The sequence below is a fragment of the Artibeus jamaicensis genome, unplaced genomic scaffold (assembly GCF_021234435.1).
Source record: "Artibeus jamaicensis isolate MK-2021 breed Jamaican fruit bat unplaced genomic scaffold, CSHL_Jam_final contig_1128, whole genome shotgun sequence".
In the NCBI taxonomy this organism is placed as follows: domain Eukaryota; kingdom Metazoa; phylum Chordata; class Mammalia; order Chiroptera; family Phyllostomidae; genus Artibeus; species Artibeus jamaicensis.
This window is the reverse complement of record NW_026521220.1, coordinates 3,033,252-3,060,885: the sequence shown is the minus strand read 5'-3', so window position 1 is coordinate 3,060,885 and position 27,634 is coordinate 3,033,252. Positions and strand designations below refer to the sequence as shown.

Below are 27,634 nucleotides of genomic sequence, written 5' to 3'. Positions count from 1 at the left end.
AATAACTTAAGTATATTGATTTGTGTTTCTCTCTGCTTGTATAGGAGCAAGTCAACAGTCAAAACAGCTTTAGAAAAGCCTTGGTTTGGTTGAAATGAAACCTTGATCCAATGAAATGGAAGCTCCTATGGATAAAATCTCTGAAGAGGCAAAGATCTCAGAAGAAATTTTCCTGGTGTTGTATCATGCTTCCAAGAACCCTCTGAGATTCTGAAAGGAAACTGAACATTGTAGTGATTCCTCAAGGTCCTCTTTCACCTTGAGTCCTAAGGAGAACATACTTGTGATTCTTACTTTAGTTTTTTGGTAATGGATTGTTTGTCTCCATTTCCTCAACATGTGTAGCAGAATTGAGAACAGGCACAGGGATTCATTATACTCCTCTGGGCAGTGGACACTTCTCCATACAAACAGGCAGATGAGGCACCATTACTGTTGAGCTTTAGTGGGGGTAGGGCAAGTCCTCACTTCTGTATGTGTACACACTCAGACACTCAGGCCCATGTGCAGTGGTTTCAGTGGGACTTGCCTGGAAGATGATGGGTTCTGCCTTTCTGTTCCACTATCATAATTTCCCCCAAAGAACTTCTGACCTTAACTCTGACCAAAAACACACAGAACTCATCAGCTAACCAACTCTTGAACTTCCCCAAAAAGAGATTTATTTTTTGAATAGAAAATTTGCCATCCCTACTATGTAAATGCCCCTGGGAAAGGGTGTTGAGTACAAAATGCCACTTAAAATCTTCTTAATCTTTATATCAGTCTCAGCCAAAAATCTACACTCTATGACTTGTGGTTATCTAAAACCCAGCTAGGTCTCTTACCTCTACCCTGTTATTTGGTCAGACTTTCCTTCCCCACAGTGATAATTTGGGCTGCACTACTGTATAAAAGTGCGGGGCAAAACCATGATGCCTGGGGAAGGTGCTACATTAAGCCATGACACCCAAAATTTCATTAGAGTAACTGGTGTTATTATTAAGCAAAGCTTTCTGGGTCTCTCTCAAGTCATTGCTCAACTCTCAGATCCTGCTCTTTGAACGGAAATCTCTAACACTTGCATTTTCAACCACTGTCTTCTGTGTACTGTTCCCCTCCCTGTCTTTCCTTTTCTTCAGTGCACTTTCATGTTTCTTTCATGTATTATTAGTGGAGACAAACAGGTCTACTCTATAAGCTCATTCTCAGGAAAGAAAACATGGCATATTTATGTATGCATTGCTTTGGATCTTTCAGGTGAGGGTGCTGGGTCAGATACAGTGGTCAGTATACAGTAAGCACTGAGTACAATAATTGTTTTTCCAAGAACTTTGTTCTTAATTGTACTTAAAAGATGTAAACTGAATGAAAGGCCATTAAAAGCTGCATCAGGCACCATCAAGGGCATAAACAAACATTTCTTTTTCCTTAGAGAGGAAGGATCCTGTGGGAGCCCCTGTAACTAGGTCACTGTGATCCCTAGTCCAGAATAACACTCTTCAGTCTCTGGTTATCCATGGATGTTATAAAAGTTGTGTTCCATCCCTGGAAGCTGAACTGGAGGTTAGGGATGAAGGAGGTCTGAGACCATGTTCTTCAGCTCAACAGGAGAACCAAGACAAAATAAAGGCTTCGAATTTTAAAGCACAGAAGCAGAAGCAGAGCAGTGTGAGCTCTGAGTTTTCCCCTTCCTCTCACCAGGGCCATGTGAGTCTCCATGAGAGACATGGGTGGAAGCCAGCAGAGTCCAGCACTTTGACTGCAGGCAGAAGGAGGGTGAGTGCCTGCCTGACCTGGTCTGTGCTCTAGCAGAGTGGTTAGGGTAAGAAGCTGGAACCCCGGAGCCAGACATACAGAGTACCCCTCCACTGCCAATTAGAAGGACTGGGACTTGTGCCCTGTGTCCTCTCCTGTTCAGTGGGTTTAACCAAAATGCCCAGAGCACTTAGAACAGTGCCAGTAGTTTAGTTAGTTTTCAGCAATTGTTTCTTTTTTATTGGGTTTAGTTAATAACTTTACCTTATTACTCCAGTGTTATTTTTGCATAATATTTCAACAGCCATTCTTGCCAAAGACTCAGGGCAACACAGCCTCATCTTTCTGTTCTGACCAGCTCTGACCAAAGGTGGAAGGTCCAGGGCAACTGGCTTCTGCTTCACAACAGCACTGCAGAGAAGGGCCCAGGTCACACAAAACTTGGTCAGGGCTGTAGAGAGCCGGCAGTACCAAAAATGGGTCACTGCAAGGTTGCAGGGTCATCCCAGCTGAGCTTTGTGGAATTTCTCTCCAGTTGGATGAGCCCTTTCTCTTGACAATAATTTCATCCACCAACAGTTACTAAGATGGTTGAACCACGTGGGAATCATAAATACAGAGATGCAGGAAAAAGGAGATGCCATCTCAACTCTAAGTTCCACACCTCCCTGTTCAATACCACTCTCAGGAATGGGTTGTTTTTCTGTGTGTGAGCAACTCTTCTTTTTTTCTCCCAGGCAGTCCAGGAGGAGGATGGCTACAGATAACACCTCCTCTGTGACAGAGTTTATCCTTGCAGGCTTAACAAACCAGCCAGGACTCCAGCTCCCTCTCTTCTTCCTGTTTCTAGGCTTCTATGTGGTCATTATGGTGGGGAACCTGGGTTTGATAACACTGATTGGGCTGAACTCTAAGCTTCATATCCCCATGTACTTTTTCCTCTTCAACTTGTCCTTCATTGACTTCAGTTACTCCTCTGCTATCATCCCCAAAATGTTGATGAGTTTTGTCTCAAAGAAGAACATCATTTCCTACTCCGGGTGTATGACTCAGTTCTTTTTCTTTGCCTTCTTTATCATTTCTGAATGCTTCATCCTGTCAGCAATGGCATATGACCGCTATGTGGCCATCTGTAAACCACTGATGTATATGGTCACCATGTCTCCTCAGTTGTGTGTATTTCTTTTACTGGGTGTGTATGGGATGGGGTTTTTGGGGGCTATAGCGCATACAGGTAATGTACTGTTTCTGACCTTTTGTGGAGAAAACCTTCTCCATCATTATATGTGTGACTTCCTTCCCCTCCTTGAGCTCTCCTGTAATAGCTCTTACATGAATACTCTGGTGCTCTTTACTCTTGCAGCCATTGACATTGGGGTGCCCATTGTGACCATTTTTCTCTCTTATGGCTTCATTCTTTCCAGCATTTTCCACATTAGTTCTACTGAGGGCAGATCCAAAGCCTTTAGTACCTGCAGTTCTCATATAATGGCAGTTTGTCTTTTCTTTGGTTCAGGAGCTTTTGCGTACCTTAAACCACCTGCTATTTTACCCCCTGAACAGGACAAAGTCTGTACACTGTTCTATACCATTGTGGTTCCCATGTTGAACCCAGTAATCTACAGCCTGAGGAACAAGGATGTCAAATTAGCCATGAAGAAAACCTTGGGCAGAATAACTTTCTCTTGAAAAAAATTGGAAATTGAGAAAAGGGATGAGAATTTTTAAATTAGCGCGCTGTTATTTTTTATCATCATCATCATTAAGAAATTCAACCTTCATGCTTGTATTCTATATTTAAAGGAAATTTTAACTCTTTCCCAAATGGATTTATTCCCTCTCGCCATAACCCCAACTCTTCCTTCTTTATTTTATGAAAATAGTCTTTGCAATCATACAGTATGCAGTACTGAATGGGGCTTCAGAATCTTTCTTTTTTTTTAAATTTTATTTAGTTATTTTTCAGGTACAGTTTTTTGTTTATTTCTTCCATCCCAGCACCACCCTGCGCCTGCTCTCCACCGCCCTCCCATTTCCTTGCCCCCAATTCCTCATCCCTGTGTCCTTCATACTTGTTCCTCCAAATCCCTCCCCTTTTTTTTTCTAAATTCCCTTCCCCCTCCCCTCTGGTCACTTTCCCCTTGTTCTCTTTTTCAGTGTCTTTGTTTGTATTCTGCTTGCTTGTTTGTTTTGTTGTTTAGCTTCCTGTTAAAGGTGAGATCATATAGTATTTGTCTTTCAACACCTGGCCTATTTCACTCCACATAATGCTTTCCAGTTCCATCCATGTTGTTGCAAAGGGTAGTAGCTCCTTCTTTCTCTCTGCTGCATAGAATTCCATTGTGTATATGAACCACAATTTTTTGATCCATTCATTTACTGATGGTCACCAAGGTTGCTTCCACCTCTTGGCTATTGTAAATTGTGTTGCTATGAACATTGTGGTGCATAGGTTCTTTGAAATTGATGTTTTAGGATTCTTAGGATATAATCCTAGCAGTGGAATTGCTGGGTCAAAAGGCAGGTTGATTTTTATTTTTCTGAGAAAATTCCATGCAGAATCATTTCATCTAGTCCAAAAATATAAAAAAATTACCTGGTGGCAAAGCTGGGACTGAAATCCCAGCTTGAATCTCAATTTAGTATGTTTTCCTTTAGGCCATGTTTTCTTGCCTCATCTCTTTCTTGGAAGATGTCATTTCACATGTTAGTTGACCTAGTACATCTAAATTAAAAAGGGATTGACAGTAATTTCATGCTACTTGCACAAACAATTTTAATACATCACATTTTGCAAGAGAATAGGAGGTGACAAATTTTGTTGAGTAGGTCTTGGCAAAATGACGATATCAGTGTCTGATGATTTTTTACTGTGTGAATGTGTAGTGTGTTATGTTTTCCAGAAGGCAAGTGTGGTGACCACTGACCTGCTGAGGGGAGCACCAGGGATGTGGGTTAGTGAATTAGAACTTCCAGGGAAGAGAAATGGCATTCTACCCTTAGAAAGATGCTGAATGGATGTGTCATATTATTTCAAGGCTGAGAAAGAATTTGGAGTCTCATTTCAAGGGTTATCTTGATTGTTGTCCACAGTCATTGGGAGCTGTGCTATCTGATCTGGAAGTCACTAGTCATGTACGGTACTGAGCAACTGAAATATGGACATCAAAATGGAGACATACTGTAAGTGAGCAAAATAAGTGTGATATACACATCCAATCTTTGAAGAATATGAAAAACAATCTCATGATACTTTTTTCTTTGATTACATGTTGAAATGGTAACAATTTGCATATATTGTGTTAAATAAAATATGTCATTAAAATGAATGTATGTATTCATTTTTAAGGTATCTACTAAAAAGTATAGAATTTATAGGTGGCTCACATTATATTTCCATTGGATGACACTGGTCTAGAGTATGTGACAGAGCACTAGCCGGCTCTTGGTTCATGTTCACCTGCCAGGCAGCACCAAGCTGCTGCTTATTAGGAGAGGCAATTGCTATGGAATTTTCAGGCATTGCAGATATATTCTAATAATAGAGGCATATGGATAAGAAATGGTGATCTCAGGATAAGTTCATAAAGCCACCATGTTATGAAATGGAAAATAGAGCTTTATATTAAAAATAAAAAAAATTTGTCTAAACTCACTATTATTGGTCAAATTTCTTTGAGAAGCAATGACATATGAAGTGCTGGAGTAATTATTTTTATTTACTGGGCTGTTCCTTAGGAAACTCCATTCCATTAGGAAGTAGGGGAAACTGGAATAACTGTTGAGGTCTGCCTTTTGATTCTGTTCAGTGCTGCCAAAAAGAAAAGAATAAGGTTATAAAGGGAGGATTGAGATGAGCTGAAATACAGGGTCCAGCAGAAGTAGTGCCATTGAATGTGGTCGGTAGGGGATGTGACTGTCTCACATGAGATGGACAGCAATGTGAACACTTTGTCCTAGGGTGTGGTGGAGTATGATATTGTTATGTTACCGAATTATATGCTTATTATTTTGTAATAAAAATCTTTATGTAATAAAAGGGGTATTTTTTGTGCCAGACCCTATGCATGTTTGAATTTAGGGAACCTCAGATTTAGGAGTTGGGATTGGTGTATTGAATATGCTGTTCAATGTAGGTCATGAAAAAGTACCCAGCATTCCTTTTGATAATGTTGTGCCCTGACTTTTATATAGCGAAGTGCACTAATCTTAAGTGTAGAGCTCACTGTACTTTCGCACATGAATATGTAACCTCGACCTAGATCAAGATGTACAACATTTCCATCTACATTCAAAAGTTCCCTCTGCATCTTTCCAATAAATACAACCTGCCCTCCACCCCATCCCCACAGCTATCCACTGTTCTGACTTTTATCATTGTAGAGTGTTGTCTGTACTTGAACTTCATATAAACAGGTACTGGATTGTTTCTGGCTTCTTTTCTTCATCATAAAGCCTGTCATGTACATCTATATTGCAGTATGTATGGGTACATTATGTTATAGTGCTGTGTAGTATTCCATCATGTGAATATACAATTATTTAGCCTTTTAATAAAGTTAGATAGTTTCCAGCTTTTGCCTATTATTGATAAAGCCTTTGGAAATATAGTGGATGTGTATTTTGATTGAATAAGCAAACATTTCTTTTGTATTATACTTATATGTGGATCTGCTGGATAATAGAGTAGGCTTATGTGCAGCTTTTATAAACATCACTGCCAAAAATAACTGTTTTCTAATGTTTGATTGAATTTGCATTGCTATCAACATTGTTTTAGGATGATTCTAATTATTCTACATCCTTATTAACCCTTGGTATTTTTATTTTGTCCCATATGGAGTAATGTATTTTTATTTTGGAATGGAAAGTGCAATTTTTTTATTAAACTCTTTTTCCTGATAAGTAATGATGTTGAACACCTTTTTCCATATTTACTGCCTATTTGGATATCTTCTTTAAAGTGATTATTCAAGTCATTCTCTCTTTAATAAATAAAGTAGTAAGTTGTTTTCCAATTGTGTTGAAGTAATTTGAAAATGAACATGTAAGTCCATAGAAGTGTACATGTTTGTGTTGGTGCATGTATAGATAATATATATGTATCTATGCATAATACATGCATACATACACAGTCATCTTCCTCTCCATGTCTCCCTAAGACTATGCCTTACTTATCCTAAATGATATCTTTTGTTAGCCAATATTTTTAATTTAAATGAAGTTTGACTTATCAACTTTGCCTTTCTTAGTTAATGCTGTATCCTTTTTAAGAAATTCTTTACTGTTTTTGCTGAGGCCAGAAGAGCAATGTGGAAATTATTATTTAAGTTTTGTATATGGATCAATGTGGGGTTTGGGGGTATGTGTATATTTGCTCATAAATGTCCAGTGATTGTTCTTTCACCTGTGTTAAAAATCAGTTGATTCTATTTGTGTGTGTTTGTTTTCATCTATTTGTCTATGTTGATGCCAGTACCATACAGGTTTGATTACTGTAGCTTTATAATAATTTTTCAGATCAGTTAGTATAAGCCCTGAATTACATTCACTGCTTTCAAAGTTTTTTGGCCCCTTTAGGACCTGCGAATTTCCATCTGAATTCTAGACTCAGCTTGTAAATTCCTACAATAGAACCTGCTGGGATTTTGACTGAGATTGTATTGATGATGGATTTTGTGTTTGGGGAGAAGGAATTGACATTTATTTTCTGCCTCAGCAGTAAATGGGAGTGCATACTTTGTCACAGTCTCTTCAGTATGGTATAGTTTCAGAATTTTTAAAATTTCCATGGTGATGGGTGAGAACCAGTGTTTCAGTATTGTTATAATTTGCATTTCTTTAATTTTAAGAAACATGGGAGGTGGTTTCATAAATTTTATGACCGTTGGTATTTTTATGTCTTTTGTGGACTGTCTCTTCCTACTTTTTCATCATGTTTCTGCAGTATTTTGACCTTTCTCAGTTTTAGGAGGACTATATATTGGGTGTAATAGCTTTCTGTTTGAGGTATAAGTTGCATGTTTTTTCTGATTTGTGAATTGTCTTTTGATTGTTGTTGTGATAAAATTTTTAAATTAAACTTATTAGTCTTCTATTGTTTGTGGTATTTTAATGATAGTTAGAAATATTTTTCTCTCCTCTTAGGTTATAAAGAAAGTCACTCATTTTTATCATAATGTGGTTGCATGGTTTTATTTATTTATTTTTAATTTAAATACCTGGTCATTTTAGAAATTTTACGAGTGTATGGTGTGAAAAATGTATTCAAATATATATTTTTCCAGAAGACCATTGTGTGGTTCTATTGCCATTTATAAAAAGTCTATCATTTTCCCATGGTTTTGAGCTGTTGCCTTCATTCTATACAAAGTTTAATAGGCACCTGGGCTATTTCTTATTTTCCATTGTGTTCTATTGGTCTGTCTGTCTATTCATAACCCAATACCACACTGCTTGGATTACAGAAGCTTCATAATATTTCATATCTGGAAGGTAACTCACTCTGTGTTGTTCTCTTTTTCCTGTGGTTTTCCTGGCTATTCATGTTTAACCCCAACCTTTATAATTAACCTGTCTAGTTCTAGTAAATAACGTAAAGGCATATTTATTGATTGCATCTTAAATTTATAAGGAAACTTGGGAAGAATTGACATCTGTGGATCTTTTGACTTCCCATTTTGAAGTGTGGCATATCTCCCCATTGTTTTCAGGTCAACTTCAGTATCTTTTAGGAGTGTTTTATAATTTTTCTCATCTATTTTAGCACATGGTTATCACATTCATGCATAGGAATTTTTTTTATTTTTGCACCTGTAACAAGTATTTTTTCTTTCATTATATTTTCATATTATTATTTATTTGTTTGTATCAATTCTATATTAATTTTAAACTTGGTAAAGTAAATGTTATTTGTAGAATTCTTTCCATGCATTCTTTCTGGTTTTTCAAATATGTAATAACGTGTTTTATAATTAAAAATAATTTTACCTCTTTCCATCTAATTTTAATGCCTCTTATTCCATATGCATCTATAACTGTATTTTTAATACTTCATTTAATACATTGTGAAATAATACTAAAGACTGTAGTCATCTTGGTTTTACTAGTTCTAATAAGAATGCCTCCAGAGTGTCCTGTTTAAGTTGCTGAGTTTTGGTCTGAGTCATACATATTTTTCGTCATCTTAGAAAAGTATCCATCATTCCCAGATTCAAAAGTAAGTAATTTGAAATCATAGAAATATGTTGAATTCTGTCAACTTCTTTTCATCTTTGGAATTTATTTCCTAAAATTTTCCTTATTGCTCTATCTTTAAAGATTTCTACAGAATCTTGTACTTTTAAACATATGCAAGTCTGCTTTTAGCCTTAAAAATTCCCTTGTCTTTTCCCTTCCCCTTTTCTGTCCAAAATTAAGAAGAGTGATCAATGCTTCTTTTTCCTTTGCATTTATAGTGTTGTGGCTATTTTTGTATGTTATTTATGCAATTTTTCCCCATGTCTCCCTTTCTACCCCAGTGTTGTAGTGTAACACCCCTATTCAGATGAACTTATATTTCAAAACCTGACCAATCAGTGCCAATGAGACCACATCTGATTTTCAGGGCATCCCTGACCCCTAGTTCAGCTGCAATTTATGTGACTTTGTCTTCCTTTTTAAAAGATATAGTTTATTGATTATGCTATTAAAGTTTTCCCATTTCCCCCTTTATATTCTTTCTGCCATATACCCCAAAACCCTCCAGCCTCCCCCTGCTTTGTTCATGTCTATTGGTTGTACATACAAGTTCTTTGATTTCTCTATTTCCTATACCATTCTTAAGCTCTCCCTATTTTTATTTTTTAATTTTTTTAATATTAATTTTTATTTAGTTACTTTTCAAGTACATTTTTTTTATCTATTTCTCCCATCCCACCCCACCCCCCCGCCCGGTCTCCCCCCTCCCTCCCATTCCGCCCCCCCCCCAGTCCTCATCTCTGTGTCTTTCATACTTGTTCCTCAAAATCCCTCCCCCTTCTTCCCCTTAAGTTCCCTTCCCTCCCCTCTCTGGTCGCTGCCCACTTGTTCTCTATTTCAGCGTCTTTGTTTTTATTCTGTTTGCTTGTTTGTTTTATTCTTTAGCTTCCTGTCAAAGGTGAGATCATATGGTATTTGTCCTTCAATGCCTGGCCTATTTCACTCAGCATAATGCTTTCCAGTTCCATCCATGTTGTTGCAAAAGGTAGTAGCTCCTTCTTTCTCTCTGCTGCATAGAATTCCATTGTGTATATGTACCACAATTTTTGGATCCATTCATTTACTGATGGGCACCTAGGTTGCTTCCAAGTCTTGGCTATTGTAAATTGTGCTGCTATGAACATTGTGGTGCATAGGTTCTTTGAAATTGATGTTTTAGGATTCTTGGGGTATAATCCTAGCAGTGGAATTGCTGGGTCAAAAGGCAGGTCAATTTTTATTTTTCTGAGAAAATTCCATACTGTTTTCCATAATGGTTGTACCAGTCTGCAATCCCACCAACAGTGAACTAAGGTCCCCTTTTCCCCACACACTCTCCAACAGTTGTTGTTTGTTGCTTTGTCTATTATAGCCATCCTGACTGGTGTAAAGTGGTATCTCATTGTGGGTTTAATTTGCATCTCTCTGATAGCTAACGATATTGAGCATCTCTTCATGTGTCTCTGGATATTCTGTATGTCCTCTTTAGAGAAGTGTCTGTTCAAGTCCTTTCCCATTTTTTAATTGGGTTCGATGTCTTCCTAGAGTGGAGTCGTGTAAGTTCTTTGTATATTTTGGAGATTAAACCTTTGTCTGAGGTATCATTGGCAAATATGTTTTCCCATACAGTTGGTTGTCTTTTTAATTTAATACTGTTTTCTTTAGCCATGCAGAAGCTTTTTTATGCCTACCAATTATGCTGCTTATTCTCTGTACCCTTCCTCTCTCATTCTCCCTCTCCCCACTCCTACTGAAAATCCTCCATGTGATGTCCATTTCTCTTCCTATTCTAGTTGTTTGCTTTGTTTATGTTTTCATTTTTTTAAAAGTGTTCAGTTGTTGATAGTTGTGAGTTTCTTGTCATTTTACTGGCTGGTGTGGCTCAGTGGATTGAGCAACAGACTATGAACCAAAGGGTTGCTGATTTGATTCCCAGGCAGCGCACACACCTGGGTTGTGAGCCAGGCCCTGAGTGAGAGGCACTTCAGAGGCAACCACACATTGATGTTTATGTGACTTGATTACTGTCCTGAAATCAAGGCATCAGGCCACCAGGTGGAAGGAGTCACTCTGTCTGACCCAAATTTGAAGGTGTTATGCCCTCTCCAAAATTTCAATGCTTATGAAGCTTCAGTTATTCGAGATAAATAAATTCTAGAGATCTGCTATGTGATGCAGAGCCTCTAGTTAACAATACTGTATTTTGCACTTACAAATTGTTAAGAGGATATATCACATGTTAAGTGTTCTTACCACAAGAAAAATATCCAATCAAAACAGGGACTTCCAGTGAAGATGGAAACACTTTGCCTCTTCGCACAACCAAGTTTAAAGACAACAAAGTTTTAGTTACAAAAACACAACCAAAACACAGAAAATTGTACTACATCAAAGTCTGACAACAACAAACCATTTAGCCAGACGGGTAAGAGGACTGGAGCCAGCGGCAGAGTGGGGTCATGGAGGAAAGATCTGCCTGACAGACCCAGGCACACAGGCAGCAGTTGGCAGATCCCAGGTGTGGGGTAGAAAGGGCAGACCCAGTGAGGGTGTGGGGCAGCTGGCTGACTGAGGTCACACATTTGCTCACAGATAAACCAGGTGAAGGAGCGAGCAGTGAGAAAGACCATGCAGGCCCCAGTAGCTGATGGAAAGCAGCAGAGGAGACCACTATTGCCCCTCTTGGACTTTGCCCGCACATATAGTGTCACAACACAGCAAACTGGGTTGCCCCTCCCTGGTGAATACCTAGGGCTCTGCTCGTCATGTGTAACAGGTGTGAACAGAACAAAACATCATGGCTGAAGAAGAACTCAAAGCCCAGGAGCTGATAAATCTAAGCAGCCAAGAAATAGCCAACCTATCAGATGCACAGTTTAAAGCACTGGTGATCAGGATGCTCAGAGAACTGGTTGATTTTAGTCACAAATTAGATGAACAAATGAAGGCTTCACTAAGTGAAATGAAGCAAAATACACAGGGAATCAATAGTGATGAGAAGGATACTGGGACTCAAATCAAGGGAGTAGAGCAGAAGGAAGGAAAAAAGGACCAAACAGAAAAGTATGAAGAAACAAGAATTCCAAAAAGTGAAGAGAGGCTTAGGAACCTTCAGGACAACTTTAAACGTTCCAACATCCGAATTATAGGGGTATCATAAGGGCAAGAGGAAGAGCAGCAAGTGGAAAGTTACTTGAACAAATAATAAAGGAGAACTTGCCCAATCTGGCAAAGGAAATAGACCTCCAGGAAATCCATGAAGCTCAGAGAGTCCCAAAGAAGTTGGACCCAAGAAGGAACACACCAAGGCACATCATAATTACATTAGCCAAGATTAAAATGAAGGAGAGAATCCTAGAAGCAGCAAGAGATAAGGGGACAGTCACCTACAAAGGAGTCCCCATCAGACTGTCAGCGGATTTCTCAAAAGGGACCTGACAGGCAAGAAGGGGCTGGAAAGAGGTATTCCAAGTCATGAAATCCAAAGACCTACAACCAAGATTGCTCTATCCAGCAAAACTTTCATTTAGAATGGAAGGACAGATAAGGTGCTTCTCAGATAAGATCAAATTCAAGGAGTTCATCATCACCAAGCCCTTATTATATGAAATGTTAAAGGGACTTATCTAAGAAAAACAAGTTAAAGAAACATGAACAGTGAAAGGATAACAAACTCACAGTTATTAACAACCACACCTAAAACAAAAGCAAACTAAAAGGACAGCTAGATCAGGAATGGAAACATAGAAATGAAGATCTCAAGGAGGGTTAGCAACAGGGGAGTGGGAGGAGGAGAAGGGGGGAGAAGGTACAGAAAATAAGTAGCATAGACAGTAGATAGAAAATAGATGGGGGGGCAAGAATAGCATGGGAAATATAGAATCTAAAGGAATTGAGACACATGGTCATAAACTAAAGGGGGGTAATGGTGGGGATGGGGGTAGGGTGGAGGGGAATGAAGGGGGGAATAGAACAACTGTAACAGCATAATCAATAAAAAAATTTTTTAAAAAAGAAGATAAAAATATAAATAGTGGAAGGACAACAAACTGACAGTCATTAACAACCACACCTAAAACTAAAACATACTAAGCAAACAACTAGAACAGGAACAGAACCATAGAAATGAAGATCACATTAGGGTTAGCAGCAGGGTAGTGGTCAGAGGAGAAGAGAGTAGAAGGTACAGAGAATAAGTAGCATAGATGGCAAGTAGAAAATAGACAGGGAAGAGGTCAAGAATAGTATGGGAAATATAGAATCTGAAGAACTCATGAAACATGGGCATAAATGAAAGTGGGGGGAATGGTGGGGAAGGGGTGTGCAGGGTGGAGGGAATAAAGGAAGGGAATAGGACAACTATAATGGCATAATCAAAAAATATATTTTAAAAAAGAAAATACATTGAAAAGATCATACACCATGGTCAAGTGGGATTCATCCCAGGGATGCGAGGATTCTACAACATTCACATATCAATGAACATAATACTCCACATAAACATAATGAAGGACAAATTCATATGATCAGATCAATTGATGATGAAAAAGCTTTTGATAAAATCCAGCACCCATTTATGATAAAAAAAAAAAACTCAGCAAAGTGAGACTACAGGGAGGATACCTCAACATAATAAAAGCCATCTATGAGAAACCTACAGCCAACATTATCCCCAGTGGGAAAAAACTAAAAGCTTTCTCCTTAAGATCAGCAACTAGACAAGGTTGTCTGCTTTCACTACTCCTATTGAACATAGTACTGGAAGTTCTAGCCACAGGGATCAGACAAGAAGAAAAAGCACTAAAAGGCACCCAAATTGGAAAGGAGGGAGTAAAAGTGTCATTACAGCAGATGAGATGATAGTGTACATAGAAAACTCTACAGTCTCCACCCGAAAACTACCTTACCCAATCAATGAATTTGGAATAGTAGTGGGATACAAGGTTAATATTCAAAAATCGATGGCATTTTTGTGCATTAGCAATGAAATAGCAGAAACAGAAACTAGGGGAGAAATCCTATTTACTAAAGCAAGAAAAAAACCCAAAGTGCTTAGGCATAAACTTAACTGAGAAGATAAAAGACCTACAAAAAGATAACTTAAGTATATTGATTTGTGTTTCTCTCTGCTTGTATAGGAGCAAGTCAACAGTCAAAACAGCTTTAGAGAAGCCTTGGTTCACTTGAAATGAAACCTTGATGCACTGGAATTGAGGCTCCCATGGATACCATCTCTGAAGAAGCAAAGATCTCAGAAGAGATTTTCCTGGTGTTGCATCATGCTTCCAAGAACCCTCTGAGATTCTGAAAGGAACCTGAACATTGTAGTGATTCCTCAAGGTCCTCTTTCACCTTGGGTCCTAAGGAGAACATACTTGTGATTCTTACTTTAGTTTCTTGGTGATGGATTGTTTGTCTTCATTTCTTCAACATGTGTAGCAGAATTGAGAACAGGGACAGGGATTCATTATACTCCTCTGGGCAGTGGACACTTCTCCATGCAAACAGGCAGATGAGGCACCATCACTGCTGAGCTTTAGTGGGGGTAGGGCAAGTCCTCACTGCTGGATGTGTACACACTCAGACACACACACAGGCCCATGTGCAGTGGTTTCAGTGGGACTTGCATGGAATATGATGGATTCTGCCTTTCTGTTCCACTGTTAAAATTTCTCTCAAAGAACTTCTGACCTTAACTCTGACCAAAACATACAGAACTCATCAGCTAACCAACTCTTGAACTTCCGGAAAAAGAGATTTATTTTTTGAATTGAAATTTTGCCATCCTTGCTGTGAAATGCCCCTGGCAAAGGGTGTTGAATACAAATTGCCATATGAAATATTAATAATCTTTATATCAATCTCAGCCAAAAATCTACACTCTATGACTTGTGGTTATCTAAAACCTCAGCAAGATCTCTTACCACTACCCTGTTATTTGGTCAGACTTTCCTTCCCCACAGTGATAATTTGGGCTGCACTACTGTGTAAAAGTGTGGGACAAAACCCTGATGCTTGGGGAAGGTGCTGCATTAAGCCATGACACCCAAAATTTCATTAGAGTAACTGGTGTTATTATTAAGCAAAGGGTTTCTGGGTCTCTCTCAAGTCATTGCTCAACTGTCAGATCCCACTGTGTGAACTGAAATCTCTACCACTTGTCCTTTCAGCCACTGTCCCCTGTGTCCTGTTCCCCTCCCTAGCTTTCCTTTCCTTCGGGGCACTTTCATGTTTCTTTCATGTATTATTAGTGGAGACAAATAGGTCTACCCTATGAGGTCGTTCTGAGGAATAAACACAGGATATTTATGTATGCATTGCTCCCGATTTTTCAGATTAGGGCACTGGGTCAGATAACAGTGGTCAGTATACAGTAAGGGCTCAGTACAAGAAATCTTTTTTCCAAGTGCCATGTTCTTAATTGTACTTATAAAGACGTAAACTGAATGAAAGAAAAGGCCATTAAAAGCCCCGTCAGGCACCATCAAGGGCATAAACAAACATTTCTTCTTCCTTAGGGAGCAGGGATCTTGAGAGAGCTCCTGTAACTAGGTGACTGTGATCCCTAGTCCAGAATAACACTGTTTGGGCCTTATAAAGGTGTTCTCCCCTCCCTGGAAGCTGAACTGGAGGCTCGGGACAAAGGAGGTCAGAGACCATGTTCTTTAGCTCAACAGGAGAACCAAGACAAAATAAAAGCTTTGAATTTTAAAGAACAGAAGCAGAAGCAGAGCAGTCTGAGCTCTGAGTTATCCCCTTCCTCTCACCAGGGCCATGTGAGTCTCCATGAGAGAGATGGGTGGGAGCCTGCAGAGTCCAGCAGTGTGACTGCAGGCAGAAGGAGGGTGAGTGCCTGCGTGACCTGGTCTGTGCTCTAGCAGAGTGGTTAGGGTACGAAGTTCAAACCCCGGAGCCAGAGAGCCTGAGTTTCCCCTCTGCTGACAATTTGGACTTGTGCCCAGTGTCCTCACCTGTTTCATGGGTTTAACCAAAATGCTAAGAGAACTTAGAACAGTGCCATTAGTTTAGTTAGTTTTCATCAATTGTTTCTTTTTTATTGGGTTTAGTTAATACTTTACCTTATTACTCCAGTATTATTTTCACATAATATCTCCACAGCCATTCCTGCCACAGACTCAGGGCAACAGCCTCATCTTCCTGTTCTGATCAGCACTGACCAAAGGTGGAAGGTCTAGGGCAACTGGCTTCTGCTTCACAACAGCACTGCAGAGAAGGGCCCAGGTCACACAAAACATGGTCCAGGGCTGTAGAGGGCAGGCAGTACCAGAAGAGGGTCACTGCAAGGTTGCAGGCTCATCCTAGCTGAGCTTTGTGAGCTTTCTCCTCAGTCTGATGAGCCCTTTCTCTTGAGGATAATTTCACCCACCAACAGTTACTAGGATGGTTGAAGCCATGTGGGGACCATAAAAACAGATATGCAGGAACAAAGAGATGCCATCTCAACTCTAAGCTCCACAGCTCCCTGTTCAAACACCATTCTCAGGAGTGGGTTGTTTTTTTTCTCTCTGTGTGAGCAACTCTTCTTTTTTTCTCCCAGGTAGTTCCAGAGAAGGATGGCTGCAGATAATACCTCCTTTGTGACAGAGTTTATCCTCGCAGGCTTAACAGATAAGCCAGGACTCCAGCTCCCTCTCTTCTTCCTGTTTCTAGGCTTCTATGTGGTCACCATGGTGGGGAACCTGGGCTTGATAACACTGATTGGCCTGAACTCTCACCTTCATATTCCCATGTACTTTTTCCTCTTCAACTTGTCCTTCATTGACTTCAGTTATTCCTCTACCATCATCCCGAAAATGCTGATGAGTTTTGTCTCAAAGAAGAACATCATCTCTTACTCAGGGTGTATAACTCAGGTCTTTTTCTTCTGTTTCTTTGTCATTTCTGAATGCTTCATCCTGTCAGCAATGGCATATGACCGCTATGTGGCCATCTGTAAACCACTGTTGTACACGGTCAACATGTCTCCTCAGGTGTGTGTATTTCTTTTGCTGGGTGTCTATGGGATTGGGGTTGTGGGGGCTATAGCGCATACAGGTAATATGCTATTTCTGACCTTTTGTGGAGGAAACCTTGTCAATCATTATATGTGTGACTTCCTTCCCCTCTTTGAGCTCTCCTGCAATAGCTCTTACATGAATACTCTAGTGCTCTTTACTCTTGTGGCCATTGCCATTGGGGTGCCCATTGTGACCATTTTTCTCTCTTATGGCTTCATTCTTTCTAGCATTTTCCACATTACTTCTACTGAGGGTAGATCCAAAGCCTTTAGTACCTGCAGTTCTCACATAATGGCAGTTTCTTTTTTCTTTGGGTCAGGAGCTTTTATGTATCTCAAACCACCTTCTATTATACCCCTTGACCAGGGCAAAGTCTATACTGTGTTCTATACCATTGTGGTACCTATGTTGAACCCTCTAATCTACAGCCTGAGGAACAAGGATGTCAAATTAGCCATGAAGAAAACCTTGGGAAGAATATCTTTCTCTTGAAAAAAACCGAAAATTGAGAAAAGATATGAAAATTTTTAAATTAGAGTGTTTTTATTATTTTAGCATCATCATCAATAAGGAATTCAACTTCATGCTTTTGTATTCTGTATTTAAAGGAAATTTTAACTCTTTCCCAAATGGATTTATTTCTTTCACCATCACCCCAACTCTTCCTTTCTTATTTTATGAAAATAGTCTTTCCAATCATACAGTATGCAATATTGAATGGGGCTTCAAAATCATTTTGTCTAGTCCAAAAGTATTAAAAAATTACCTGGTGGCAAAGCCGGAACTGAAATCCCAGCTTGAATGTCAATTCAGTTTGTTTTCCTTTAGGCCATATTTTCTTGCCTCATCTTTTTCTTTGAAGATGTCATTGCACATGTTAGTTGACCTTCTATATCTAAATTAAAAATGGATTTTAATGTTATGACAGTAATTTCATGCTACTTCTACAACACAATATTAATACATCACATTTTGCAACAGAATAGGAAGTGAAAAATTCTGTTTAGTAGGTCTTGGCAAAATGACAATATCAGTGTCTGATGACTTTTTACTGTGTGAATGGGTAGTGTGTTAGGTTTCCCAGAAGGCACGTATGATGACCACTGACTTAGTGAGTGGAGCACCGGGGACCTGGGTTAGTGAATTAGCACTTCCAGGGACAGAAATGGAATTTTATAGCATAGAAAGATGCTGAGTGGAGGCATCGTATTATTTCAAGGCTGGGACAGAATTTGGAGTCTCATTTGAAGGGTTATCTTGGTTGTGGTCTACAGTCATTGGGAGGTGTGCTATCTGACCTGGTAGTCACTAGTCATGAAGGGTCTTGAGCAACTGAGATGTGGACATCCAAATAAAGACATACTGTAAGTGAGCAAAGTAAGTGTGATATACACACCCAATCTTTGAAGAATATGAAAAACAATCTCATGGATACTTTTTATTTGATTACTAGTTGAAATGATAACTATTTGGATATATTGTGTTAAATAAAATATGTCATTAAAGTGAATGTATCTGTTTATTTTAACATATCTACTAGAAATTTCAGAATTTGTATGTGGCTCGCATTATATTTCCATTGGATGACACTGGTCTAGAGTAAGTGAGAGAGCAGTAGCTGGCCCTAGGTCTATGTTCACCTGCCGGGCAGCACCAAGCTGCTGCTTATTAGGAGAGGCAATTGCTATGGAATTTGCAGGCATTGCAGATAGCCTCAATATTCTAATAATGGAGGCATATGGGTAAGAAATGGTGATCTTTGGGTAAGTTTATAAAGCCACCATATTATGGAATGGAAAATACAGATTTATATTAAAAATCAAAAGAAACTTTTTTGTCTAAACTCACTATATATGGTCAAGTTACTTTGAGAAGCATTGACATATGAAGTGCTGGGGGAAATACTTTGACTTATTGGTCTGTTTTATAGGAAAGTCCATTCCATTTGGATGTAGGGGAAACTTGAATAACTGTTGAGTTCTGCCTTTTGATTCTGTTCAATGCTGCCAAAAAGAAAAGAATAAGCTTATGGAGGGAGGATTGAGATGAGTTGAAATACAGAGTCCAGCAGAAGTAGTGCCATTGAGTGTGGTTGGTAGGGGATGTGACTGTCTCACATGAGATGGACAGCAATGTGAACATTTTGTCACAGGGTGTGGTGGAGTGTGATATTGTTATGTTACAGAATTATATGCTCATTATTTTGTAATAAAAATCTTTATGTAATAAAAGGGGTATGTTTTGTGCCAGACCCTATGCATGTTTGAATTTAGGGAACCTCAAATTTAGGAGTTGGGGTTGGTGTATTGAATATGCTGTTCAATGTAGGTCATGAAAGAATACCCAGAACTGCTTTTGAAAATGTTGCGCCCTGACTTTTATATAGCAAAGTGCACTAATCTTAAGTGTAGAGCTCACTGTACTTTCGCACATGAATATGTAACCACAACCTAGATCAAGATGTACAACATTTCCATCTACATTCAAAAGTTCCCTCTGCATCTTTCCAATAAATACAACCTGCCCTCCACCCCATCCCCACAGCTATCCACTGTTCTGACTTTTATCATTGTAGAGTGTTGTCTGTACTTGAACTTCATATAAACAGGTAATAGATTGTTTCTGGCTTCTTTTCTTCATCATAAAGCCTGTCATGTACATCTATATTGCAGTATGTATGGGTACATTATGTTATAGTGCTGTGTAGTATTCCATCATGTGAATATACAATTATTTAGCCTTTTAATAAAGTTAGATAGTTTCCAGCTTTTGCCTATTATTGATAAAGCCTTTGGAAATATAGTGGATGTGTATTTTGATTGAATAAGCAAACATTTCTTTTGGATTATACTTATATGTGGATCTGCTGGATAATAGAGTAGGCTTATGTGCAGCTTTTGTAAACATCACTGCCAAAAATAACTGTTTTCTAATGTTTGATTGAATTTGCATTGCTATGAACAATGTTTGAGGATGATTCTAATTGTTCTACATCTTTATTAACCCTTGGTATTTTTATTTTATTTCAATTTTGTGCCATATGAAAAAACGTATTTTTATTTCGGTATGGACAGTGGAATGTTTTTTTATTGAACTCTTTTTTCTGATAAGTAATGATATTGGACACCTTTTTACATATTTACTGGCTGTTTGGATATCTTCTTTGAAGTAATTATTCAGGTCATTTTCTCTTTAAAAAATAGGGTAGTAAGTTGTTTTCCTATTGTATTGAAGGAATTTGAAAATGCACATGTAAGTCCATAAAAGTGTACATGTTTGTGTTGGTGCATGTATAGATAATATATATGTATCTATGAATAATACATGCATACATACACAGTCATCTTCCTATCCCTATCTTCTCCAGACTATGCCTTACTTATCCTAAATAATATCTTTTTTAAAATTTATTTATTTTATTGATTATGCCATTACAGTTGTTCTATTCCCCCCTTCATTCCCCTCCACCCTATCTCCCTGTCCCCATTAACCCCCCTTTAGTTTATGACCATGTGTCTCAATTCCTTTAGATTCTATATTTCCCATACTATTCTTGTCCCCCCATCTATTTCCTATCTACTGTCTATTCTACTTATTTTCTGTACCTTCTCCCCCATTCTCCTCCTCCCACTCCCCTGTTGCTAACCCTCCTTGAGATCTTCATTTCTATGTTTCCATTCCTGATCTAGCTGTCCTTTTAGTTTGCTTTTGTTTTAGGTGTGGTTGTTAATAACTGTGAGTTTGTTGTCCTTTCACTGTTCATGTTTCTTTAACTTGTTTTTCTTAGATAAGTCCCTTTAACATTTCATATAATAAGGGCTTGGTGATGATGAACTCCTTGAATTTGATCTTATCTGAGAAGCACCTTATCTGTCCTTCCATTCTAAATGAAAGTTTTGCTGGATAGAGCAATCTTGGTTGTAGGTCTTTGGATTTCATGACTTGGAATACCTCTTTCCAGCCCCTTCTTGCCTGTCAGGTCCCTTTTGAGAAATCCGCTGACAGTCTGATGGGGACTCCTTTGTAGGTGACTGTCCCCGTATCTCTTGCTGCTTCTAGGATTCTCTCCTTCATTTTAATTTTGGCTAATGTAATTATGATGTGCCTTGGTGTGTTCCTTCTTGGGTCCAACTTCTTTGGGACTCTCTGAGCTTCTTGGATTTCTTGGAAGTCTATTTCCTTTGCCAGATTGGGGAAATTCTCCTTTATTATTTGTTCAAATAAGTTTTCCACTGGTGGCTGTTCCTTTCCCCCTTCTGGTACCCCTATAATTTGGATGTTGGAGCATTTAAAGATGTCCTGGAGGTTCCTAAGACTCTCCTCGTTTTTTGAATTCTTGCTTCTTCACTCTTTTCTGTTTGGCCATTATTTGCTTTCTTCTGGTCCACTCCATTGATTTGAGTCCCAGTTTCCTTTTCATCGGTATTGGTTTCCTGTGCAATTCCATTCATTTCAATTAGTTTCGCCTTCATATATTTGTCTAATTTGTGGCTATAATCAACCCGTTCTGTGAGGATCCTGATCACCAGTGTTTTAAACTGTGCGTTTGAGAGTTTTTCTATTTCTTCATCGCTTAGATTTATAGGCTCTGGGGCTTTGAGATCTTCTTGAGCCATTTTTTGTCTGTTTGTGCCCTTTAAGTGTGAGGAGCAGAGCCCTGGACTCCCAGGTCTCTGGGTTGTGATGCTGTATGTGGGGGCATGGTCAGAGCGGGGAAATGGTGGTTCCCTCTGCTGTTTCTTGCAGCTGGGTGAGGAGCAGAGCTTTAGGTGGTTCACCAGGGCCAGGCCACTCAGAGTCGCTGGGTAATGATGCTGTTTGTGGAGGTGGGGTTAGAGCAGGAAAATGGCGATGCCCTCCGCTGTCGCTTGCCGCAGGACCCACTGGGTCCCGGTCCAATCGCCCACTCCCTCGCTTGTCTCTCAGCGAACAAATGCGCAACCACAGTCAACCCGCAGCTCTGCTCCCTTGCTGTTTCCCCAGGGTCTTCGGTCACTTGCTTGGTCTCTCACTAGGTCCAACTGTGCACCTGGATTCCACGCGCCCGAGTCCATCTGACCAAGTTTTCCTGTGCAACCCAGCTCCACCAGCTGCTGGATTCGCCCCTTACAGGTCAGGCTGAAGAATTTGTTGTTAACAGACTTCCGAAAAGTTCCATTTTCTGTGTTCTGGCTGTGTTTTCTATTGCTAATATTTAGTTGTCTCTAAACTTGGTTGTGAGACAAGGCACCGCGTCTCCACCTATGCCTCCATCTTGGCGGAAGTCCCTAAATGATATCTTTTGATAGCCAATATTTTTAATTTAAATGAAGTTTGACTTATCAACTTTGCCTTTCATAGTTAGTGCTGTACCCTTTTTAAGAAACTCTTTACTGTTCTTGCTGAGGCCAGAAGAGCAATGTGGAAATTATGATTTAAGTTTTGTATGTGGATCAATGCGGGGTTTTGGGGTATATGTATATTTGCTCATAAGTGTCCAGTGATTTTTCTTTTACCTGTGTTAAAAATCAGTTGATTCTATTTGTGTGTGTTTGTTTTCATCTATTTGTCTATGTTGATGCCAGTACCATACAGGTTTGATTACTATAACTTTATAATAATTTTTCAGATCAGTTAGTATAAGCCTTGAATTTCATTCACTTCTTTCAAAGTTTCTTGGCTCCTTTAGGACCTGTGAATTTCCATATGAATTCTAGACTCAGCTTGTAAATTCCTACAATAGAATCTGCTGCGATTTTGATTGAGATTGTATTGATGATGGATCTTGTGTTGGGGGAGGAGGAATTGACATTTATTTTCTGCCTCAGCAGTAAATGGGAGTGCATACTTTTTTACAGTTTCTTCAGCATGGCAGTTTCAGAATTTAAAAAAATTTCCATGATGATGGGTGAGAAGCATTGTTTCAGTATTGTTATAATTTGCATTTCTTTAATTTTAAGAAACATGGGAGGTGATTTCATGTATTTAATGACTGGTGGTATTATTACTTCTTTTATGGACTGTCACTTCATACTTTTTCCTTGTGTTTCTGCTGGATTTTGACCTTCTCATTTTTAGGAGGACTATATATTAGGTATGATAGCTTTCTGTTTGAGGTATAAGTTGCATGTATTCCTCTAATTTGTGATTTGGTTTTTGACTCTTGTTATGATAAAATTTTTAAATTAAACTTATTAATCTTCTATTGTTTGTGGTATTTTAATGATAGTTAGAAATATTTTCTCTACTCTTGGGTTATAAAGAAAGTCAGTCATTTTTATCATAATATGGTTGCATGGGGGTTTTTTTTTCAAATTTTATTTATTTATTTATTTATTTTTAAATTTTATTTAGTTATTTTTCAAGTACAGTTTTTTGTCTATTTTCCCATCACTCAGCATAATGCTTTCCAGTTCCATCCATGCTGTTGCAAAGGGTACAAGCTCCTTCTTTCTTTCTGCTGTATAGAATTCCATTGTGTATATGTAGCACCATTTTTTGATCCATTCATTTACTGATGGGCACCTAGGTTGCTTCCAGCTCTTGGCTATTGTAAATGGTGCTGCTATGAACATTGTGGTGTATAGGTTCTTTTGGATTGGTGTTTTAGGGTTCTTAGGATATAATCTCAGCAGTGGAATTGCTGAATCAAAAGGCAGGTCCATTTTTAGTTTTTTTAGAAAATTCCATACTGTTTTCCACAGTGGTTGTACCAATCTGCAATCTCACCAAGAGTAGATTAGGGTCCCCTCTTCTCCATGACCTCTCCAACACTTGTTCTTTGTTGGTTTGTTTATGATGGCCATTCTGACTGGTGTAAAGTGGTATCCCATAGTGGATTTAATTTGCATCTCTCTGATAGCTAGCGATATTGAGCATCTTTTCATGTGTCTCTGGATCCTCTGTTAGTCCTCCTTAGAGAAATGTCTGTTCAAGTCCTTTGCCCACTTTGTAATTGGGTTGCTTGTCTTCTTAGAGTGAAGTGGTGTAAGTTCTTTGTATATTTTGGAGATAAACCCTTGTCTGAGGTATCATTGGCAAATATGTTTTCCCATACAGTTGGATCTCTTTTTACTTTAATACTGTTTTCTTTAACTGTAGAAAAGCTTTCAATTTTGATGAGATCCCATTTGTTTATCCTTTCTTTTATGTCCTTTGCTCTGGGGTCCCTACAGACTCTTGTACATTTGAACATATGCAAGTCTTCTTTTACCCTTAGAAATTCCCTTTGCTTTTCTGTTCCTTTTTTTCTGTCCAAAATTAAGAAGAGTGACCAGTGCTTCCTTCTTCTTTGCATTCGTAGTTTGGTGGCTATTCTTGTATGTTATTTATGCAATTTTTGCCCATGTTTCCCCTTCTACCCCAGTGTTATAGTGTAGCACCTCTATTCAGATGCACTTATATTGCACAAAATGCATAAAATCTGACCAATCAGTGCCAGTGTGACTTTACATCTGATTTTCAGGGCATCCCTGAACCTGAGGTTCAGCTCCTATTTATGTGACTTTGTCTTTCTTTTTTAAAAGATATATTTTATTTATGCTATTAAAGTTTTCTTAATTTTCCCTCTTTATGTCCTCTTCATCATGTACCCTGAAACTCTCCAGCCTCCCTCTGCTTTGTTCATGTGTATTGGTTGTACATACAAGTTCTTTGACTTCTCTATTTCCTATACTATTCTTAAGCTCTCCCTGTCTATTTTATGCCTACCAATTATGCGTCTTATTCCCTGTACCCTTCCTCCCTCATTCTGCCTCTCCCCACCACTACTCATGAAAACCCTCCATGTAATGCCTATTTCTCTGATTCTCTTCCTATTCTAGTTGTTTGCTTAGTTTTTGTTTTCATTTTTTAAAAAGTGTTCAGTTGCTGATAGTTGTGAGTTTCTTGTCATTTTACTGGCTGGTATGGCTCAGTGGATTGAGCACCAGACTATAAACCAAAGGGTTGCTGGTTTGATTCCTAGTCAGGGCACACACCTGTGTTGTGAACCAGGTCCCCAGTGAGGGGCACTTGAGAGGCAACCACACATTGATGTTTATGTGACTTGATTACTGTCCTGAAATCCAGGCATCACGCCACCAGGTGGAAGGAGTCACTCTGTCTGACCCAAATTTGAAGGTGTTATGCCCTCTCCAATTTTTCAAAGCCTATGAAACTTCAGTTACGCGAGATGAATAAATTCTAGAGATCTGCTATGTGATGCAGAGCCTCTAGTTAACAATACTCTATTGTGCAATTGCACATTGTTAAGAGAATATATGTCCTGTTAAGTGATCTTACCACAATAAAAAATCAAACCAAAACGGCTAATACACCCATACTAGGAACATAGCATTAAAAAGCCCACTATATATCATAGCATTTTTATGAGAAAATACATAGCATGATTAAGGAAACTAAAAATTAGGAAAAACTGCATCATTCAATTAACACCATATTTAAAAAATTTTTGTTACAATTACTGGGCATATTTTGATTCCTGTATTCTTTTTAAAATATACCAATTATGCTATTATATAGTAATAAGTGAATAATAGTGTATATTCTTCATTTAGTGAACTTATGCCTTGCCACTGTGGAATGCAGTATGGAGTTGTCTCAGAAAAGCAAAAAGTGGAACTGCCTCATAAATCAGAAATTACAAATCTGGCAACATATTCAAAGAAACCCAAAACACTAATTCAGAGAATCTTTGCTCCTCGGTGTTCATTGCAGCATTATTTACAATTGCCAGATATGGAGGCAGCCCAAGTGTCTATCAGTAAATGAGTGGATTAAAACCCTGTGGTACATTAACACAATGGAAGACTACTTGGCTGTAAAAAAGAAAGAAATCTTACCTTTTGGGAGAACATAGATGAACCTAGAGAATATTAGAGTAAATAAAATAAGTCAGACAGAGAAAGACAAATGCCAGATGATTTCACTTCTTTCTGGAATCTAAAAAATGAAATAAGAAGCAAGCACAAAAGAAAGAGACTAATAAATGCAGAGAACATTTTGATGGCTGTGAGATTAGACAGTTTGTGGAAAAGAGTCAGGAAGGTGAAGGGATTGAGGGATTAGGGAGTACAAATTGGTAGCTGCAGAACAGTCCTGGGGAGGTAAAGTACAGCACAGGAAATACAGTCAATAAAGTGTTGTAAGACTGTATGGTGCCTGATGGGGACTAGATTTATTGAGGTGATCCTTTGTAAGTTGTATAAATGTCTAATCATGGGGCTGCACACCTGAAACTAACATGATATTGTACATTAACTGTAATTATAAAATAAAAGGAAATAATTTATATCTTTTTTAAAGAAAGTAAATAAGAAAGAATTCTATGTTTTTGTCATTTCACTTAAAGTGATAATGAACTCTAAATCAGATAGGAACAGCATCACTAATTTTAAGTGCAAGACATTTTTCTCCTGTTCCTTTGTGGTTAGTGACCACTGTTTTAATACTTATGACCTGACGTCACTGTGGCATCTGTCTCTCAGGTGTTTTCTCTGCCAACACTTGGTTTGTGTAGGAAGAGATATTGGTGGTGTCATGACCCACCCAGGGGCAAAGGTCAGCATGTCTTCCTGTAACCACAACACCACCAACCATGGCACATGGTGCAACACACCTGCTCTCATCAAACTCTCTTTATTCAGCCCCTATTCACAAGCAGTTGGATTTTGTAGCCATAAGCATTACAACTGACCATCTTTGTCTGGTACATACTTATTCTTATTTTCCTCCCTCCTAAGGCAGTTGCAAAAGCTGCGCTTTCTTCCCTCTGGGTTAGGAAAACACTTTACTTCAGCTCACATCCTGGGACCAGGAACTCCACTGGTGGTTCTCAGATGAATCTGAATCACACAGAGGATTTGCTAAAACACAGATTCCAGGCCCCATCCACAAAGTTTTTGATCCACTAGGTCTCAGGTAGGACTTGAGATCTTTCATTAATAAGAAGTTCCCCAGTGAATAAACCTAACCAAAGAGGTAAAAGACCTGTATGCAGAAAACTACACAGCACTGAAGAAAGAAATCAGGGAAGACACAAACAAATGGAAACATATACCTTGTTCATGGATTGGAAGAATTAACATCATCAAAATGTCCATACTACCCAAAGCAATATACACATTCAATGCAATACCTATTAAAGTGCCAATGGCATATTTCACAGACATAGAACAAACACTTTGAAAATTTATATGGAATCATAAATGAGCCCGAATAGCAGCTGCTCTTTTGAGAAAGAAGAACAAAGTAGGAGGGATGACAATACCTGATATCAAACTGTATTACAAAGCCACTGTAATCAAAACAGCCTGGTACTGGCAGAAAAACAGGCACATAGACCAATGGAACAGAACAGAGAGCCCTGAAATCAACCCAACTCTCTACAGTCAATTAATATTTGACAAAGGGGGTAGTAACATAAAATGGAGTAAAGATAGCCTCTTCAGCAAATGGTGTTGGGAGAACTGGACAGCTACGTGCAAAAAAATGAAACTTGAGCACCAACTTACACCATACACCAAAATAAATTCAAGATGAATAAAAGACTTAAATATAAGTCATGACACCATTAAAGTCCTAGAGGAGAACATTGGCAAGAAAATCTCAGATATTCCACGCAGCAACATTTTTACGGATATGTGCCCTAGAGCAAGGAATATAAAGGAAAGAATAAACAA

The 27,634-nt window shown here is 38.6% G+C and overlaps 2 protein-coding genes across 2 annotated transcripts; both read left to right on the top strand.

Annotated features, from left to right (window-relative positions):
* Positions 1–2,487: 2,487 nt before the first annotated feature.
* Positions 2,488–3,426, top strand: LOC119047373 (olfactory receptor 145). Its single transcript, XM_037142800.2, has one exon. It carries the CDS (start codon positions 2,491–2,493, stop codon positions 3,424–3,426), a length of 936 nt encoding a protein of 311 aa, XP_036998695.2. The 5' UTR covers positions 2,488–2,490.
* Positions 3,427–16,529: 13,103 nt separating this feature from the next.
* LOC128627279 (olfactory receptor 8B12-like) lies at positions 16,530–17,465 on the top strand. Its single transcript, XM_053664392.1, has one exon. The coding sequence runs from the start codon at positions 16,530–16,532 to the stop codon at positions 17,463–17,465; it is 936 nt and encodes a 311-aa protein (XP_053520367.1).
* Positions 17,466–27,634: the final 10,169 nt, after the last annotated feature.